Source organism: Schistocerca americana, chromosome 10 (genome assembly GCF_021461395.2).
Source record: "Schistocerca americana isolate TAMUIC-IGC-003095 chromosome 10, iqSchAmer2.1, whole genome shotgun sequence".
NCBI lineage: Eukaryota > Metazoa > Arthropoda > Insecta > Orthoptera > Acrididae > Schistocerca > Schistocerca americana.
This window is the reverse complement of record NC_060128.1, coordinates 162,186,849-162,205,312: the sequence shown is the minus strand read 5'-3', so window position 1 is coordinate 162,205,312 and position 18,464 is coordinate 162,186,849. Positions and strand designations below refer to the sequence as shown.

The window sequence follows — 18,464 nt, the reverse complement described above, 5'->3', positions numbered from 1 at the left end:
ATGCGTAGTGTAACGACCTTTGTTTAGTTTTAGCTTGATGTGTCACCTCTGCATCTATTATCAGTTGCTCTTTACATCCTCGTGCTCCTTTGCAGCAGCCTTTTTGTTCTTCATTTATAATTTTGTTCTGTGTTGTATGTGTCATTAATTTCTGTGTAATGACGGCAGTTAATATTTTGTATATTGTTGGTAGGCATGTTATGGGGCGATATTTTTCTGGGTTTGCTGTGTCTGCTTGATCTTTAGGTTTCAGATAAGTTATTCCATGTGTAAGTGTATCAGCGAATGTGTATGGGTCTGCAATGTAACTGTTAAATAATTTAATAGAGGGAAACATTCCACATGGGAAAAATATATGTAAAATCAAAGATGATGTGACTTACCAAACGAAAGCGCTGGCAGGTTGATAGACACACAAACGAACACAAACATACACACAAAATTCAAGCTTTCGCAACCAACAGTTGCTTCATCAAGAAAGAGGGAAGGAAAGACGAAAGGATATGGGTTTTCCCTCTCCTTCCCTCTTTCCTGATGAAGCAACCGTTGGTTGCGAAAGCTTGAATTTTGTGTGTATGTTTGTGTTTGTTTGTGTGTCTATCAACCTGCCAGCGCTTTCGTTTGGTAAGTCACATCATCTTTGTTTTTATATCTAAAAAGAAAGATGATGAAACTTACCAAACAAAAGCGCTGGCAGGTCGATAGACACACAAACAAACACAAACATACACACAAAATTCTAGCTTTCGCAACCAATGGTTGCCTCGTCAGGAAAGAGGGAAGGAGAAGGAAAGACAAAAGGATATGGGTTTTAAGGGAGAGGGTAAGGAGTCATTCCAATCCCGGGAGCGGAAAGACTTACCTTAGGGGGAAAAAAGGACAGGTATACACTCGCACACACACACACACATATCCATCCACACATACACAGACACAAGCAGACATTTGTAAAGGCAAAGAGTTTGGGCAGAGATGTCAGTCGGGGCAGATGTACAGAGGCAAAGATGAAGTTGAAAGACAGGTGAGGTATGAGCGGCGGCAAATTGAAATTAGAAATTAGCGGAGATTGAGGCCTGGCGGATAGCGAGAAGAAAGGATATGCTGAAGGGCAAGTTCCCATCTCCGGAGTTCTGACAGGTTGGTGTTAGTGGGAAGTATCCAGATAACCCGGACGGTGTAACACTGTGCCAAGATGTGCTGGCCGTGCACCAAGGCATGTTTAGCCACAGGGTGATCCTCATTACCAACAAACACTGTCTGCCTGTGTCCATTCATGCGAATGGACAGTTTGTTGCTGGTCATTCCCACATAGAACGCTTCACAGTGTAGGCAGGTCAGTTGGTAAATCACGTGGGTGCTTTCACACGTGGCTCTGCCTTTGATCGTGTACACCTTCCGGGTTACAGGACTGGAATAGGTGGTGGTGGGAGGGTGCATGGGACAGGTTTTACACCGGGGGCGGTTACAGGGGTAGGAGCCAGAGGGTAGGGAAGGTGGTTTGGGGATTTCATAGGGATGAACTAAGAGGTTGCGAAGGTTAGGTGGACGGCGGAAAGACACTCTTGGTGGAGTGGGGAGGATTTCATGAAGGATGGATCCCATTTCAGGGCAGGATTTGAGGAAGTCGTATCCCTGCTGGAGAGCCACATTCAGAATCTGATCCAGTCCCGGAAAGTATCCCGTCACAAGTGGGGCACTTTTGGGGTTCTTCTGTGGAAGGTTCCGGGTTTGAGGAGATGAGGATGTGGCTCTGGTTATTTGCTTCTGTACCAGGTCGGGAGGGTAGTTATGGGATGCAAAAGCTGTTTTCAGGTTGTTGGTGTAATGGTTCAAGGATTCCGGACTGGAGCAGATTCGTTTGCCACGAAGACCAAGGCTGTAGGGAAGGGACCGTTTGATGTGGAATGGGTGGCAGCTGTCATAATGGAGGTACTGTTGGTTGTTGGTGGGTTTAATGTGGACGGACGTGTGGAGCTGGCCATTGGACAGGTGGAGGTCAACGTCAAGGAAAGTGGCATGGGATTTGGAGTAGGACCAGGTGAATTTGATGGAACCAAAGGAGTTAAGGTTGGAGAGGAAATTCTGGAGTTCTTCTTCACTGTGAGTCCAGATCACGAAAATGTCATCAATAAATCTGTACCAAACTTCGGGTTGGCAGGCCTGGGTAACCAGGAAGGCTTCCTCTAAGCGACCCATGAATAGGTTGGCATACGAGGGGGCCATCCTGGTACCCATGGCTGTTCCCTTTAATTGTTGGTATGTCTGGCCTTCAAAAGTGAAGAAGTTGTGGGTCAGGATGAAGCTGGCTAAGGTAATGAGGAAAGAGGTTTTAGGTAGGGCGGCAGGTGATCGGCGTGAAAGGAAGTGCTCCATCGCAGCGAGGCCCTGGACATGCGGAATATTTGTGTATAAGGAAGTGGCATCAATGGTTACAAGGATGGTTTCCGGGGGTAACAGACTGGGTAGGGATTCCAGGCGTTTGAGAAAGTGGTTGGTGTCTTTGATGAAGGATGGGAGACTTTCTCAAACGCCTGGAATCCCTACCCAGTCTGTTACCCCCCGGAAACCATCCTTGTAACCATTGATGCCACTTCCTTATACACAAATATTCCGCATGTCCAGGGCCTCGCTGCGATGGAGCACTTCCTTTCACGCCGATCACCTGCCGCCCTACCTAAAACCTCTTTCCTCATTACCTTAGCCAGCTTCATCCTGACCCACAACTTCTTCACTTTTGAAGGCCAGACATACCAACAATTAAAGGGAACAGCCATGGGTACCAGGATGGCCCCCTCGTATGCCAACCTATTCATGGGTCGCTTAGAGGAAGCCTTCCTGGTTACCCAGGCCTGCCAACCCGAAGTTTGGTACAGATTTATTGATGACATTTTCGTGATCTGGACTCACAGTGAAGAAGAACTCCAGAATTTCCTCTCCAACCTTAACTCCTTTGGTTCCATCAAATTCACCTGGTCCTACTCCAAATCCCATGCCACTTTCCTTGACGTTGACCTCCACCTGTCCAATGGCCAGCTCCACACGTCCGTCCACATTAAACCCACCAACAACCAACAGTACCTCCATTATGACAGCTGCCACCCATTCCACATCAAACGGTCCCTTCCCTACAGCCTTGGTCTTCGTGGCAAACGAATCTGCTCCAGTCCGGAATCCTTGAACCATTACACCAACAACCTGAAAACAGCTTTTGCATCCCATAACTACCCTCCCGACCTGGTACAGAAGCAAATAACCAGAGCCACATCCTCATCTCCTCAAACCCGGAACCTTCCACAGAAGAACCCCAAAAGTGCCCCACTTGTGACGGGATACTTTCCGGGACTGGATCAGATTCTGAATGTGGCTCTCCAGCAGGGATACGACTTCCTCAAATCCTGCCCTGAAATGGGATCCATCCTTCATGAAATCCTCCCCACTCCACCAAGAGTGTCTTTCCGCCGTCCACCTAACCTTCGCAACCTCTTAGTTCATCCCTATGAAATCCCCAAACCACCTTCCCTACCCTCTGGCTCCTACCCCTGTAACCGCCCCCGGTGTAAAACCTGTCCCATGCACCCTCCCACCACCACCTATTCCAGTCCTGTAACCCGGAAGGTGTACACGATCAAAGGCAGAGCCACGTGTGAAAGCACCCACGTGATTTACCAACTGACCTGCCTACACTGTGAAGCGTTCTATGTGGGAATGACCAGCAACAAACTGTCCATTCGCATGAATGGACACAGGCAGACAGTGTTTGTTGGTAATGAGGATCACCCTGTGGCTAAACATGCCTTGGTGCACGGCCAGCACATCTTGGCACAGTGTTACACCGTCCGGGTTATCTGGATACTTCCCACTAACACCAACCTGTCAGAACTCCGGAGATGGGAACTTGCCCTTCAGCATATCCTTTCTTCTCGCTATCCGCCAGGCCTCAATCTCCGCTAATTTCTAATTTCAATTTGCCGCCGCTCATACCTCACCTGTCTTTCAACTTCATCTTTGCCTCTGTACATCTGCCCCGACTGACATCTCTGCCCAAACTCTTTGCCTTTACAAATGTCTGCTTGTGTCTATGTATGTGTGGATGGATATGTGTGTGTGTGCGAGTGTATACCTGTCCTTTTTTCCCCCTAAGGTAAGTCTTTCCGCTCCCGGGATTGGAATGACTCCTTACCCTCTCCCTTAAAACCCATATCCTTTTGTCTTTCCTTCTCCTTCCCTCTTTCCTGACGAGGCAACCATTGGTTGCGAAAGCTAGAATTTTGTGTGTATGTTTGTGTTTGTTTGTGTGTCTATCGACCTGCCAGCGCTTTTGTTTGGTAAGTTTCATCATCTTTCTTTTTAGATATATTTTTCCCACGTGGAATGTTTCCCTCTATTATATTCACATCTTTGTTTTTAGATATGTTAAATAATTTAGTTAGATGTGAATGTGTTGAGGTGAACTTCTTTAGCCAGAAATTTGCTATTTTATCTTTTCCAGGGGCTTTCCAATTGTGCGTAGAATTAATTGCTCGGGTGACTTCATGTTGCAAAATTATCACTTCAGGCATTTGTGGTATCGTCTTGTACGTGTCTGTTTATGCTTTTATCCACCGTGCATGCCTGTTACGTTGTAACAGGTTTGACCATATGTTGCTCCAGAAGTGTTCCATGTCTTATGTTTGGTGGGTTGTCTACTTTAATGTGTGTGTGTGTGTTATCTATTGTCTGATAAAATTTCTTTTGGTTTATGTTGATTGTTTGGTTTCGTTTCCTTCTATTTTCACTTTTTTTTGTATCTCCTTAGTCGTTTGGCCAATGCTTGTAATTTCTGCTTCTTTTCATCTAATTGCTCTATCACTTCTTGTTGTGAGATTTTACCTAACCTTTTTCGTTTTTTGTCTGATATTTCGTTTCTTATAAATTGTGTTAGCTGTCCGATGTTTTTTCTTAGTTTTTCTATTCTGATCTGTAGCCTGTGTTGCCATGCTGGTTTGGTGGGTTTCTTCTGTGTTGGTTTGTTCTGATCTCTGCCTAGTGTGTATATTTAGTGTAGCGAGTGCTCATATAAACCAGTAGTTGTAACTCTTCCATAGTTGTATTTTCATTTATTTTGTTGTGTATGATTGTGTTGATTGTTGTTGTTGTTGTTGTTGTTGTTTCGACTTGTGGGTTATTTGGTGGTCTATGCAAGAATGGTCTAATGTCTGTATTTGTGTCTTTGTATTCTATACAGGGCGTTTCAAAAAGAAAGAGCAGATTTCAAACATTTATTTCTCAAAAACTACAAATGATAGAAACACAATTCAAACGTTTCTTGTCAGAGAAAGGTTCAAAGTTTTTCAATGGTCCGCGCAGAAGTTCCATGCAAATCCGCAGTGGCGCTGGCGTTTGTTTGTAGGAAAATGGCGACGACACCACAGGAACGATCATTTTGTGTGCTGCAATTTGCAAAGTTAGAGTCCATTGTTGGTGTGCAACGTGCATTCCGCCGTCAATTCAACAAACAGCCGCCTCGTCATAAGCAAATTTATGAGTGGCATCACAGATTCGTAGAAGATGGTTGCATCTGCAAGCGAAAAAGCACGGGTCGTCCACGCACATCGGATGAAAATGTCGAGCGTGTCCGTGCAGCTTACGAAAGGAGCCCTAGAAAATCCACGGCACGGGCAAGTCACGAACTAAACATGTCTAAAACAACGGTATGGCGCGTTCTGAGTAACCGTCTGCACATGAAGCCGTACAAACTGCAGTTATTGCAAGCATTGCGTCCTGACGACCACAACAAAAGGTTCGAATTTTCAACTGCAATTCTACAGGACATGGAAGAGGACAATTTTGCCGAACGATTAATTTTTTCAGATGAATCAACGTTTCACATTTCTGGTAAAGTTAATCGGCATAACGTACGAATTTGGGCGAGTGAAACTCCGAGGGACGTTATTCAACATGAAAGAGACTCACCAAAGGTTAACGTCTTTTGTGCAATTTCGGTAAACAAAGTTTATGGACCTTTCTTTTTCATGGAGAAAACTATCACAGGAACCATTTACCTGGACATGTTAGAAAACTGGCTATTTCCTCAACTTCAGGAAGATTCAAATCACTTCATCTTCATGCAAGATGGCGCCCCACCACACTTCTCTGAACCTGTACGACGGTACCTAAATAACACCATTCCAGGACGGTGGATTGGAAGAGCAGGAGCACAAGATCAATGTCATCGTCTGTGGCCTCCCAGGTCACCAGACCTTACTCCCTGCGATTTTTATTTGTGGGGGTACATAAAGGACTGTGTTTATGTCCCACCTATGCCCGCTACTCTTCAAGAGGTACGACATCGAATTGTTGCGGCCGTGAATTCGGTAACTAAAGACCAGTTGCGTCGTGTGTGGCAAGAAATGAGATACCGGTTTGATATTTGTCGTGTAACAAATGGTGCTCATATTGAGGTACAGTTTTGATATTTGTTGTGTAACATTTGGTACTCATATTGAGTGAAGGACCGTTGGAATTGTGTTTCTATCATTTGTAGTTTTTGAGAAATAAATGTTTGAAATCTGCTCTTTCTTTTTGAAACGCCCTGTATATGTCAGATGAAATTTTTCTTCTATATCTAACATGTGTGTCACTTCGTGTTCTATTTGTGCTTGTTCTGGTGGCTGTCTTAAGATTTTGTTTTCCTCTGATTGTTTAGTTGATGCGTGTTGTTCTTTGTTTGTTTGCTCTCGGGTGTTCGAGTCCATTACTGTATTTTCTTCTTCTTCTTATTGCACATTATTTTGTTCCGGTATTTGTTGTACTTGTTGTTTGATGTTTTCTGATTCTAACTGGGGTATCCTACAATAACACCTTTTTTTCCTTTCAGATGATACATATATATTAAGCAGTAGTTTGACCACAGTTTTGAACGTCGATAATTTACAAGGAATAACATTAGTATTATTAGCACACTTTGAAATATTAAGTAATTAAAAATTTGTCATTTATAAAGCTTCATAAATTTAAATCAATGCTATGTTAAAAACATAAAATTCCCTGAGATTTTGCAAAATTCCTGAAATTTCCTGGGTAAAATGTAATTTCCTGAGAATCCCAGATTTTCCAGAAGAATTGCCACTCTAATTTTACCATTTGACATTATCCCCTATTGTATATTGACCAATTTTTAATGCTACTTGCATTTTTATTTTCCATAACAGGCCATCCAGTTGCACTGTAACAATTATGACGAAGTTTTTGATAGTAACCCATAAATGCCTGTGATTGGTTAAACAATGTAAGTTCTCTTTCATTTTACATTATTTCAATTTTTATTTCATCAAATAAACTACTAAAGATTGTTTTTATATTTGCATTTTAGTGATGTTACACCTGGCATACATTTTAGACACTTGAAAATGCTTACACAATCAAAACTGTGCAATTGTGAGAAAGACCAAATTAACGAATATTCTAATCAGAGTAACAACGGCCAGTGTGGCAGATTTACTGTGGGTGACAAGGGGACAGAGAGGGAGAATCAGTTGTTGAACCCACTCCAACTAAAATGCACTGTCCAACAAAAAAGTGAAGTGTCCGGAAGGGGAGGAGGAAATGAAGTGATACTTCATGTTGAGTGGATATGCAATATCTGTATGATATGCAGCCCCTCTGGCCAGGATGCATGCACCGACTTGACTGGGCAGGACGTCATAATGCAGTTGTATCCTCTCCTGATGCAAACTGGTTTGTAACTGTTGTAACTTGTCCTCAATATCATGGATACGGATACTGGAACCGAGTTGACATCTGAACTGGTCCCAAACATACCTTGTTTGGGATATGTCTCAGAATCTTACTGGTCGCTTAGAGTTTGCAGACACACGTGCCTTGAGTGGACAAGCATTTTCCTGCTGAAGAACGGTCGTACGAGAGGAATGTGGGATGTTCGTGATGTACCATTTGCCATAAGAGTTCCCTCGATCGTGGCGGCGATACGGGTCAATGGGGCACTCGACATCAGGGTCATCAGCGCCCTGAAGAAAAGTCAGCATGCAAATCTCACGGGTGGGGACAAAGGCTGTCCCCACATGCAGGTTCCCTCAGTCACCACCAGCTGAGACAGGAAGTCGCACCCGAAGTTGCCCACACTGTGATGCCAGGAATAACACTGCCGTGCCTCTCTTAAACACTGTAAGAATGGGACTTCTCCCCAGGTCGGAATGACTCGGCGACTGTGGTCATCCTGCGTAGTTTGCCATTCGTAAGCAATCCTTATTTCCCAGTCAAAGCAGCACCACTACAAATTCAGCCATCTGTGTCGAGATATTAATGGCAATCCACCCCCTGGACAGTAATGCTGTAGTCCAATCCCTAGCCAACGCTGTGGAATGACACAGAATGTTGCACAATGTCCATTACCTGTTCTCAGATGACAGGCACAGATGTGAAGGTGTCAGGGTGTGCTCGGTGCATAATACCACAATTCTTCCTCACGGTAATCAGACACAGCAGACTGGAACCTCTACGGGAAGTATGCCTTGCCCCACAGTCCGACATTGGGCACTGTCACATGTGAAGGCCCCTTAAATCGGGATGTTGCATGACCCAAAAACCTGACCATATGGGGATCCACAATGAAACCCCTTTAAGGTGTTGATAATGCTGTTTCACAGAGTTACACAGTGTGCTTGTGTTCTTCACAGTAATCACTTAATGTCCGATGCTGTTTGTTTTCTTTATACAACTTACCAGGGTGGTAGCAACACTAAACACTAACAGCACTATAATGGCCCTTCTAACTGTCACAGAATTGCTGCTCTAATCATTTACATATCTGCCTATGATGTTTTTGTATACAAAGTTACTTTGACCGTGTCTTCCGATTGCTTCACTTCTTTTGTCACACAGTTTATTAGCAGTCTTATGTATTCTCGTCTTCTGACATGTTGCACATTATGGAGGATCTCCTGACTATGGATCTATGGAACGAAAAGTATATCTTATCTAATCTAGTCTAGTTATTGTTATTCCAATAAGAAGGGTTGTGTAGTAAAACCACATTAATTAGTAAATAGGAGATCTAGTTTTACAATGTACACATTTCATGTTGTAGGATTTACCAGTGGTGGGACTGAAGAAAGTTTAGAGGTCATTGCCAATTTTAACATACGCATGCAATACACATGTAACTTTGGTGGTGATATTTTACTACAGTTCTCCAAATTATCTCGATAAACTGCCCATAAGCCCCGACTTCACTCTACATTAAGGATAGTGACCCAGCAGCTCACCTAGTCACACACAGCTGGGACTCTCTCGACGATGCAGCGCACAACCGCTGCAGCCGCGAGGGCGGCATACGGCTGCCACTGGGAGCCTGCTGCCCCTGGACGGCCGCCGTCGCGGTAGTCAGCAATACCGCGCGCTACGAGGAAGCTGTCTCTGCATGACCCAGTCACAGCATCGAGCACTGCGTCGAACTCCGAGTCAAATGCGAGTGCCCCCGTCTCGTGGGCCAGCTGCTGCCTCAGCGCTTCATCGCGAGCTACACCCCGCCCGGACGCAACGGGAGACAGGTGGAGCCATGGACAGCCTTTCCGCCTACAGAGATCATGAGAAATACTTTAAACACGACAACTCTACACACTGCGGCTTCAGGGACATGGATTGAGCCAAGTCGTGCATCAAAATGCAGAAGCTGCCACTGGCAGCTAATTCTGTAAAGCATACTGACAAAACTGTGACTAGTACTAATCTACTCGAACTGATAATTATGGTAATGTCTTCTGGAATATACAATGGAAAGTTCAAGAAGGAATAACAACAATATGGACAGCACTGATAGCTACTGAACACGTCGAGGCAGTGTTGAGTTGCAAGCAGGCACAATGAAAAAGAACACTAGAAGTATTTTTCAGCTTTCAGACACAGTCCTCCTTTGGGAGTAGAACACAACAACACTCAAAGACATGGCCACTGTCTCCACGCACTTAGGCCACCTGCAACTGCATCTGACAAGAGCAGCAATCTATCTGGGGAGTGTAGTGGAGGGGGGGGGGAGTTAAGGAAGAGGCATGGGATGGGGAGGCAGAGGAAAAGCTGGGCGGGGTTGGGGAAGATCTAGTGCTGTCAGTGGGGGCATGCAGGAAAATGTGGGGACACAATAGGTCTGCTTGGTGCAGCACCGGGAAGCTTTATTTGAGGGCTGGGATGAGGGTGGCGGGGGGGGGGGGGGTGTTAAGAGTGGGGAGGAGGGGCAGATGGAAAAGAGAGGAGAAAAGATGAGAGGAGGAAAGGACTTGTAGGTGTGTTGGCGGGACAGGAGGTATGTGTATACGACAGTGGGAGTAGAAGAGGGGATAGACAGGTGGAAGACAGTGACTAGAGATTGTTGAGGCCAGAGCACTTACGGGAACCGAGGATATGGTGTAGAGAGAGTTCCCTACTGCATATTCAGAAAACGCTGGTGTTGATGGGAAGATTGTAGATGGCAATTAAAGTGAAGCACATCATGACTGGTGGCACATTCAGCGGCTAGGTTGTCCAGCTGTCTCTTGGTCACAGTTTGGTGGGGGCCATTCTTGCGGTCGGAAAGTCTAGTTGTCATGCCCACATAGAATGTAGCACAATTGTTGCAGTTAGGTTTGTAGCTCACATGGCTGCTTTCACAGGTTGCCCTGCCTTTGTGGTAGGGACAGAGATGCCAGTGACAGGACTGTAGAAGACGGTAGTCAGAGGATGTATGGGGCAAGTTTTGCTTCTACGTCTATTGCAGCAGTATAAGCCGTGAGGTAAGGGGTCAGGGATAGGATGGAACAAGGATGGACAAGGATACTGTGTAGGTAACGTCGGTGTGAAATACTACTGTGGGAGGAGTGGAGAGGATACTGCCAAGATATAATCAGAAGCCTGGCAGAGAATGTGATTCAGTTGCTCCAGTCCTGAATGGTACTAAGTCACGAGGTGAGTGCTGCTTTGTGGCTGGACAGTGGGTGTGTGTGAGGTGGTGGATGGCTGGACAGACAAGGCATGGGAGATTCCATTCTGGACAAGGCTGAGAGGGTAATTTCAGTCTGTGAAGGCCTCACTGAGATTCTCGGCATATTTGGAGAGGGACTGCTCATCGCTACATATGCAACGGCCACAGGTGGCAAGGCTGTATGGAAGGAACTTCTTGTTATGGAATGGATGGTAGTTGTCAAAGTGGAGGTACAACAGATGGTTAGTAGGTCTTAGCCATCCTTGTGGTGGATGCTTACATGGAGGAAGGTGGCTTCATTGGTTGAGGACGGCAGGGTGAAGCGAATGGGGAGGGGGTTCAATGTTTTAGAGGAATGGATACCCTCAGTCCATATCATGAAGATGTCATCAGTGAATCTGAACTAAGTGAGAGGTTTGAGACTCTTGATGGTTATGAAGGATTCCTCTAAATGGTTTAGGAATAGGTTAGCACAGCATGGTCCCATCTGATGTCCACTGCTGTGGCACATGTTTGTTTGTGCATCATTACTTCAAAGGAGAAGTAATTATGGGTGAACATATAGTTGGTCATGGTGACCAGGATGGACGTTGTACATCAGGAGTCAGTCAGACGTTTGGAAAGGTAATGTTGCCAGACTGTCTTCCCCAACTGGGAGTTCTGGGGGACTTTTCCATAACTCTCCCCATTTCCTAAATCTCGTCACTCCTTTTCCTTCATCCCTCTTCCTTTCCCTTCAACCCTTCTGTCAAAAGGGGCCACTGGTTCTGAATGCTTGAATACTGTCCTAACTTTTATATATGTTTTTCCTGCCGCTACTTGGTGAGCATATTTCTTCTATCCATCCAATTACATAACCTTTATAAAATAAAACAGTTGTGAATGCATTTACACCCATTGTGTAATATTCTTCATGTGTTGGAGGAAAAAGTGATAGCAACCACCATTCAGTCAAAGTTGGTAAAAGTCCTTTAGCTCTACGTAAACATCTTTTTAACACCAAGGCTTTCTTCTTTTAGAAATGTATCAACCAGCCTGGTCTTCTAGAAAATTCACTGCGCTTTTGTTTTCACATTTAACAGCTATTTTCAGCAACGAAGGAGCTGATATGGGACCATTCTGAAGCCTAGTTCATTTGAGCCAAACATCTTCATGTATCAACATATTTCCTGATGCATTAATTTCTATTTTACTATGCTCACGTTAGCTTTCCTCCCGAATCACACTTGTCTAACAGTAGCTAGATTTAAAAACTCTTTAATATAGTCTCTTCAGAGTACACTTGAGACTGTCATCTACCAGTTTACTACTTGCAGATCGTGTCTGCTGGCAGGCATCTATCCTCCTCTTAGTGTGTGACAAGCTTTCTACACCAAAAGTTAAGTAATTTTTTTACTGGTTTTCACTTTTAGAAGGCTTTCTCTTACATTCACGTTTACACTATGAACTCTCTTAACAATATATTTGCAATCTAAGAATTATCAACTTTATACGATTACAAAGACAGCTGTAGCCTTCAGTTACATCAATCAGAGCACAGACATGTTTACACTGTGAGTGCTTTTCGATGTCTCTAAAGCTGACAAGTTACTGTATAATGGGTTAAAGTATGTGAGATTGTACACTGCAGATAATTCAATTTATAATTTGGTTTACTAGTATTTTACCATCCCCCTTTCTTGCTTTTAAAGCAGATCATCTGACGATGACTTGGTAAGAAGTCAAAACCAGCATCGATATCATTTGTGCAATGTGCGACTGGAAAATATACACACATCACTAAAAATTTTGCATCACCCATTTATTTAGAATTTGTGGCATGGAGGGAGAGGGGAGTGGGAAGGCGGGATTGCTCTGAGGCTTGCATACATATTAATTTGCAATCTGTCAAGATCACCAAATCAAAAAACATTTGTGTAACGACACAATCGCTTGTTACCATGGGGAGGTGGAGGGATGTATCACAGCAGTCCTTATCACCAACAGTACACAGTGGAACACACCTTCGCACAGTTGCAGGCAAGAATTCTTCGTGGAATACCACTGATGAGATCACCAACAAATCTACCCTGGTCCAAATTGTCCCACTCTTCAACAGCAATTCTGTGTAAATTGCATAGGGTACACGACTGTTGTCAACGACCAAAAATAGTTTGTTCAATCGATCCAACGCATGCTCGATTGGGCTCATGTCCAGGGAAATGACAGGCCACTCCATTCAGGTGAAGGAGAATGTTTATGAGAACAGCATGCAAGTTGTTATCCATCAAGATAAATTGCCACCAAACTGCTGGCGATATGGACCCACTAACGCAGCGAAACTGTCCTCAACAACCACACGAGTGTATAATGGGTATATGTAATGCCACCCAAAGATTAGTCCACCAACTCTTGGTCTCCCTCTACGATTTTTACCCTCCACGCTGCCCTCCAATGCTAAATTTGTGATCCCTTGATGCCTCAAAACATGTCCTACCAACCGATCCCTTCTTCTAGTCAAGTTGTGCCACAAACTTCTCTTCTCCCCAATCCTATTCAATACCTCCTACGTATGGTTTCCTTTATAGATGAACCACACTTTTCCAAAAATTCTCCCAATAAACTGAAGTTCAGCATGCACCTCCCTAATCCTCACATGCTCATTCCATTTCATATCGCTTTCCAATGTTACGCCCCGATATTTAAATAATGTAACTGTGTCAAGCAGGACACTGCTAATGAGATACCCAAAAATTACATCCTATCTCCCCCCCTCCCAAATCTGCATCAACTTACATTTTTCTTCATATAGAGATTGCTGCCATTCATTACACCAACTAGAAATTTTGTCTAAGTCATCTTGTATCCTAAGTCCCTCAACACACCAACTTTCCTGTACACCATAGCATCATCAGCAAACAACTGCAGATTGCTGTCAACACATTTAAGAAATTATTGTCCTCCAGGTCATGACTAAATACATAGCTGAAATTGCAAACACACAGCGTAACAATCAGGCCATTTATAAACACAGGATGTGAAACAATGGACATTAACGAGTACAGATGAGCAGCAGCTCAGCATGTTTGAATGCAGGATTTTGCACAAGATCTATGGGACAGTTCAGGATAACAATGGTTTCTGTAGATCTAGAACAAACACTGACTGCCTCATACAAGCAGCTGACATTGTTACGAGGGCTGACTGAAAAGTAATGCCTCCACCTTCTTAAATCTTTAACAATTGGCAGCATTGGTATGCAGCATGTATTGGCTTGTTCCGTGGCCTCTTCTCTACAGCTCCAGTTGGTGGGAAGCATTAGCACTGATCGGTTGTGTTGTTACAGTGTAAAGTACGGAAACCTGTACAGATGGTCAGTCTATGCAATTTAAGCAACGTGTAGTCATTGAATTCTTGACACCAGAAGGTGTCACCCCAAAGGAGATTCAGAGAATGAAAGCAGTTTATGGTGATTGTGTTGATGTGAGTACTGCGTGTCGTTGGGCGTGTAAGTACGAGGGTTATTCCAAAAGTAAGGTCCGATTCGCCGTAACTATTGAAATTTGGCGCCAATGACAAAACACGCATGCGCGCCGACTCCCGGCAAGCCTTGCGCGTCAAACGCCGCCATTCGCTTTGTTACTGTTGCTGAGTGTAGTTCACAGTGTCACTTTACAATGTTTAAGACAATTGATCAGCCCGCCGATTGTGAAGTAAGGGCAGTGATACGGTTTTTGTCTGCAAGAAACAATTCAGCGGCGGAAAACCATCGGCAGATTACTGAAGTGTACGGTCCTAACATAATGAGCGACAGTAAAGTGCGCAAGTGGGTGCGAGCTTTTAATGAAGGACGGGATAATGTGCACGATGAACCACGGTGTGGCCGACCATCAGTGATTTCAGACGATTTGGTCAATGCGGTTGACAAAAAAATTCGTGAAGATCGCCGATTCACTATTACAGACGTAGACATGCATTTTCCGAATGTGAGTAGAACAACTTTGTACAGAATTGTGTCTGAACATTTGAAGTTTCACAAATTGTGTGCCCGTTGGGTTCCCAGGCTGCTTACTGAGCCCCAACGAATGAAAAGAATGGCTTTTGCTCTTGATTTTTTGGAGCGATATCATAAGGAAGGTGACAGTCTTTTAGACAATGTTGTCACAGGGGATGAGACATGGGTTTCTCACATCACTCCAGAGTCTAAACGTCAGTCAATGCAATGGCGTCACACGTCATCGCCAGTCAAGGTCAAGGCAAAGCAGACAATCTCAACACGTAAGGTTATGGCGACTGTGTTCTGGGATAGACGTGGAGTATTGTTAGTCGACTTTATGGAGAGAGGAACAACGATTAATAAAGCCGCCTACTGCGCTACCCTGACTAAACTTCGACGTGCAATCCAGAATAAGCGACGTGGTCTTTTGTCGTCTGGAATCTTGTTGTTGCATGACAATGCCAGACCCCACACTGCAAATGAAACGCAAGCTCTGATCAAGAAATTTGGATGGGAACAGATGGACCATCCTCCTTACAGTCCGGACCTGGCGCCAAGTGATTTCCACCTGTTCCGTTACTTAAAGGAGTTTCTCGGCGGCAAGCGCTTCGACACAGATGATGAAGTGAAAGAAGCAGTTAAGGACTGGTTATCGTCACAGGCGGCCGATTTCTATAACATGGGCATTCAAAAGCTTGTTGAACGTGACAAATGTTTAAATAAGTATGGAAGTTATGTAGAAAAATAGATAAAGATGTAAGGAATGTAAATAAAACAATTGTTTTGAAAAAACATTTTAGTTTTGATTTTTTTTTTATAACCGGACCTTACTTTTGGAATAACCCTCGTATAATGATGTTGAGGCGCGAACATCTGACCCGCGTAACAAACAAAGAGTTGGATGTCCTGTGGCAGCAACCACTTGAGTTTCACAAGTAAAATGTTGACAGATTGATTCAGGACGATTGTCGTATCACTCAGAGAAAAATTACAAGCACAATATGAAATGTTTTCCTGCAGCATGACAATGCCAAACCACACAATTCATGTGCCACCACAGCAGAACTTCAGAGACCGAATCTCGCCACCGTACGGCATCCTCCATACAGCCCAGATTTAGCACCGTCTGACTTCCATCTGTTCCCAATAATGAAAGATGATCTGCAGTAACATCATTATGCTTCTGATGAAGACGCTGAGAGAACTAAGAGACTGGTTTCAGAAACAGAGTGTCTACTTCTACTGTGACAGCTTCAGAAAACTTGTTCATCATTGGCAGAAATGTATCCAAATGGCTGGCGATTATGTGGAAAACTGAATATTGGTAATTAATGATCATACTCTAAGTATTATTTCTGCATTTTATTTATTAAACTATTCCCATCCAAATCCAATTAACGAAGGTGGAGGCATTACTTTCCATTCAACCCTTGTAGATTAATAAGAAGTTAGAATAGCCTGGCTTCGGCATGTCCTTAGGGTGGATACTGGAAGGCCAAATGAAAGAAGACAGAGAGGAAGGCCACAGAATCGGTTGACAGATGATGTGGAAGAAGATATAAAACCTCTCAAGAATCAGAAGATGGCAGAGAAACACACTTGAGAGAGCAGAATGGAGGAAATTTGTTGAAGAGGCTAAGACCCATGCAGAGTTGTAGTTACATAAGGTGAACAAGAAGAAGAAGAAGAAGAGTATGTTGCACTGTGTTCCACAAAACTGTCACCATGAATTTTCTGGCTGACATGACAGTCTTTGTGTTCTTTGAAGAAGAGTCACTTGAAGCAATCCAAAACAACTGCTGCTCAGTTTCTGGAGTATAATGGCAAACCCATGTCACAGCGGTGGTGCAGTTCACTTATATTGCAGTGAACACACTTTTGAAGTTGAATCCCAGACTCACTTGTTGTTGTTCATCAAGATTCATGGAAGCCATTGGGATGAAAATTTTTTCATTGCCAACTTGTTACTTTCCATTTCTGTCAAAACATTTATGGCCTTAGCTACTTTGTGCACTTTTGTCTATCAGTGAGAATTGTGTGGTGGATATTTTCAGCGATTTCTTTCATACTGTCTGTGCTGACCACCTTGGGCAATTACTATTTAAACTGGATGTTCAACTGTGGTTAAGAAATTGAACCAATATCTAATTGATGTCAGTGATGGCAACGGGTCACCACAAATAATATAAAACTTTGATTTTATCCTGCCCATGTTTTCCCATCTACAAGCCAGTCACTAAATGATACAGCAATTTTTCAGTTTGGTGAATACCATATAGCAGAAGTTATTAAAACAACTGAAAAATCCAAACCAACTTATAAATTATTGTATTTTCATTTGAGGTTTGTCTTGCAGATGGCAGCACCAAAAAATTGCATTAGCAGATATGTCTTCAAACACTGGTACTTGAGGATGAATCAACTAGCATTCGAAGTACAAGAAGTAAGATGGGATGCCTACAGCTGTCAGATGTATCACACATGCTAGATGCTGAGCTTAGTTATTCCTATCAAAGATGGTATAGTCATTGTACCTGTGATTTTCAGCACCTTCTTGTGGGGATGGGTGGGCCACTTCTATGAGATCCCGTTCTCCAATAGCCATGTACAGCTTATCTGAGTCAGCGGGAGGCTGAGAGAAATCGTGTTCGGACTCTGACTGCAACGAGTTTATTGCTTCCCGCATCAACTGCATCCACGGTGGTTCGTCCCGAGATTCTGCCTGTGAAGTAAATTTGAAAGTTTGTTCACAACTGTATTCTTTATTTTAAGACAACATCTATTATTAAGCTCACATTTAAAAAAATCTTCAAATGAAGAAGAAGAAGAAATGTCCAAGGACCTCTTGACAGAAGCAGTGGAAACTGTTTTTTGAGACACCACATAACACTTGCTAATCTGCTTTAAAAGTATGTAACATGGCTGACCACGAAACAAAATTATGAAATTATCAATGCCAAGACTTATGATTAACCCAGTTCACTAGAGTGTATATAACATACATGTTATATGGACTGCTAACATGTTCACTTTTGTCTCCATTTGAATAACATTTTTATTTACTTTACAACAATGTAGGAACAGATAGATTGCTCCTTACCACAAAGAAGACACATTAAGTTGCAGATAGGCACAATTAAAAGACACACAAAGCTTTTGGCCACAGCCTTCATCAGCGAAAGAGAAACAGAGAAAAACATACCATTCATACACACAAGCAACCACCGGTGACCACCACAACTCAAGCCAAATGCAGCTATCAGATGGGATGGCAGCAGAAATCTGGAGGGGGCAGGGAAGGGGAAGGTATAGTAGTGTGAGGGTGGGGGAGACACAGAGGAAAGCTGTCTGATGGAGCGTGGAAGGATCACAATGCCAACAGGTCCCGCATCAAAAGGTAATGGGACAGAGAGCGGGGGAAAAAGGGAGCAAAAAGGCAGAGGAGTGTGAAAAGATAGGTGGATCCACTGGCAGAGGACAGCAAATAAACAAGGTGGGAGATGAGAATGGGAGAGGAGATGGTAGGACAGGGGGGTT

The 18,464-nt window shown here is 43.7% G+C and overlaps 1 protein-coding gene across 2 annotated transcripts in view; it reads right to left on the bottom strand.

Annotated features, from left to right (window-relative positions):
• Positions 1 to 18,464, bottom strand: part of LOC124552400 — a 126,442-nt gene that overhangs the window by 15,119 nt on the left and 92,859 nt on the right. For both annotated transcript variants that reach the window (XM_047126663.1, XM_047126664.1), the window contains exons 11-12: positions 17,462 to 17,649; positions 9,264 to 9,573 (exon numbers count right to left, since the gene is read on the bottom strand). In XM_047126663.1, the coding sequence (XP_046982619.1) occupies positions 9,264 to 9,573; positions 17,462 to 17,649 (498 nt within the window). The remainder of the gene's footprint in view (positions 1 to 9,263; positions 9,574 to 17,461; positions 17,650 to 18,464) is intronic.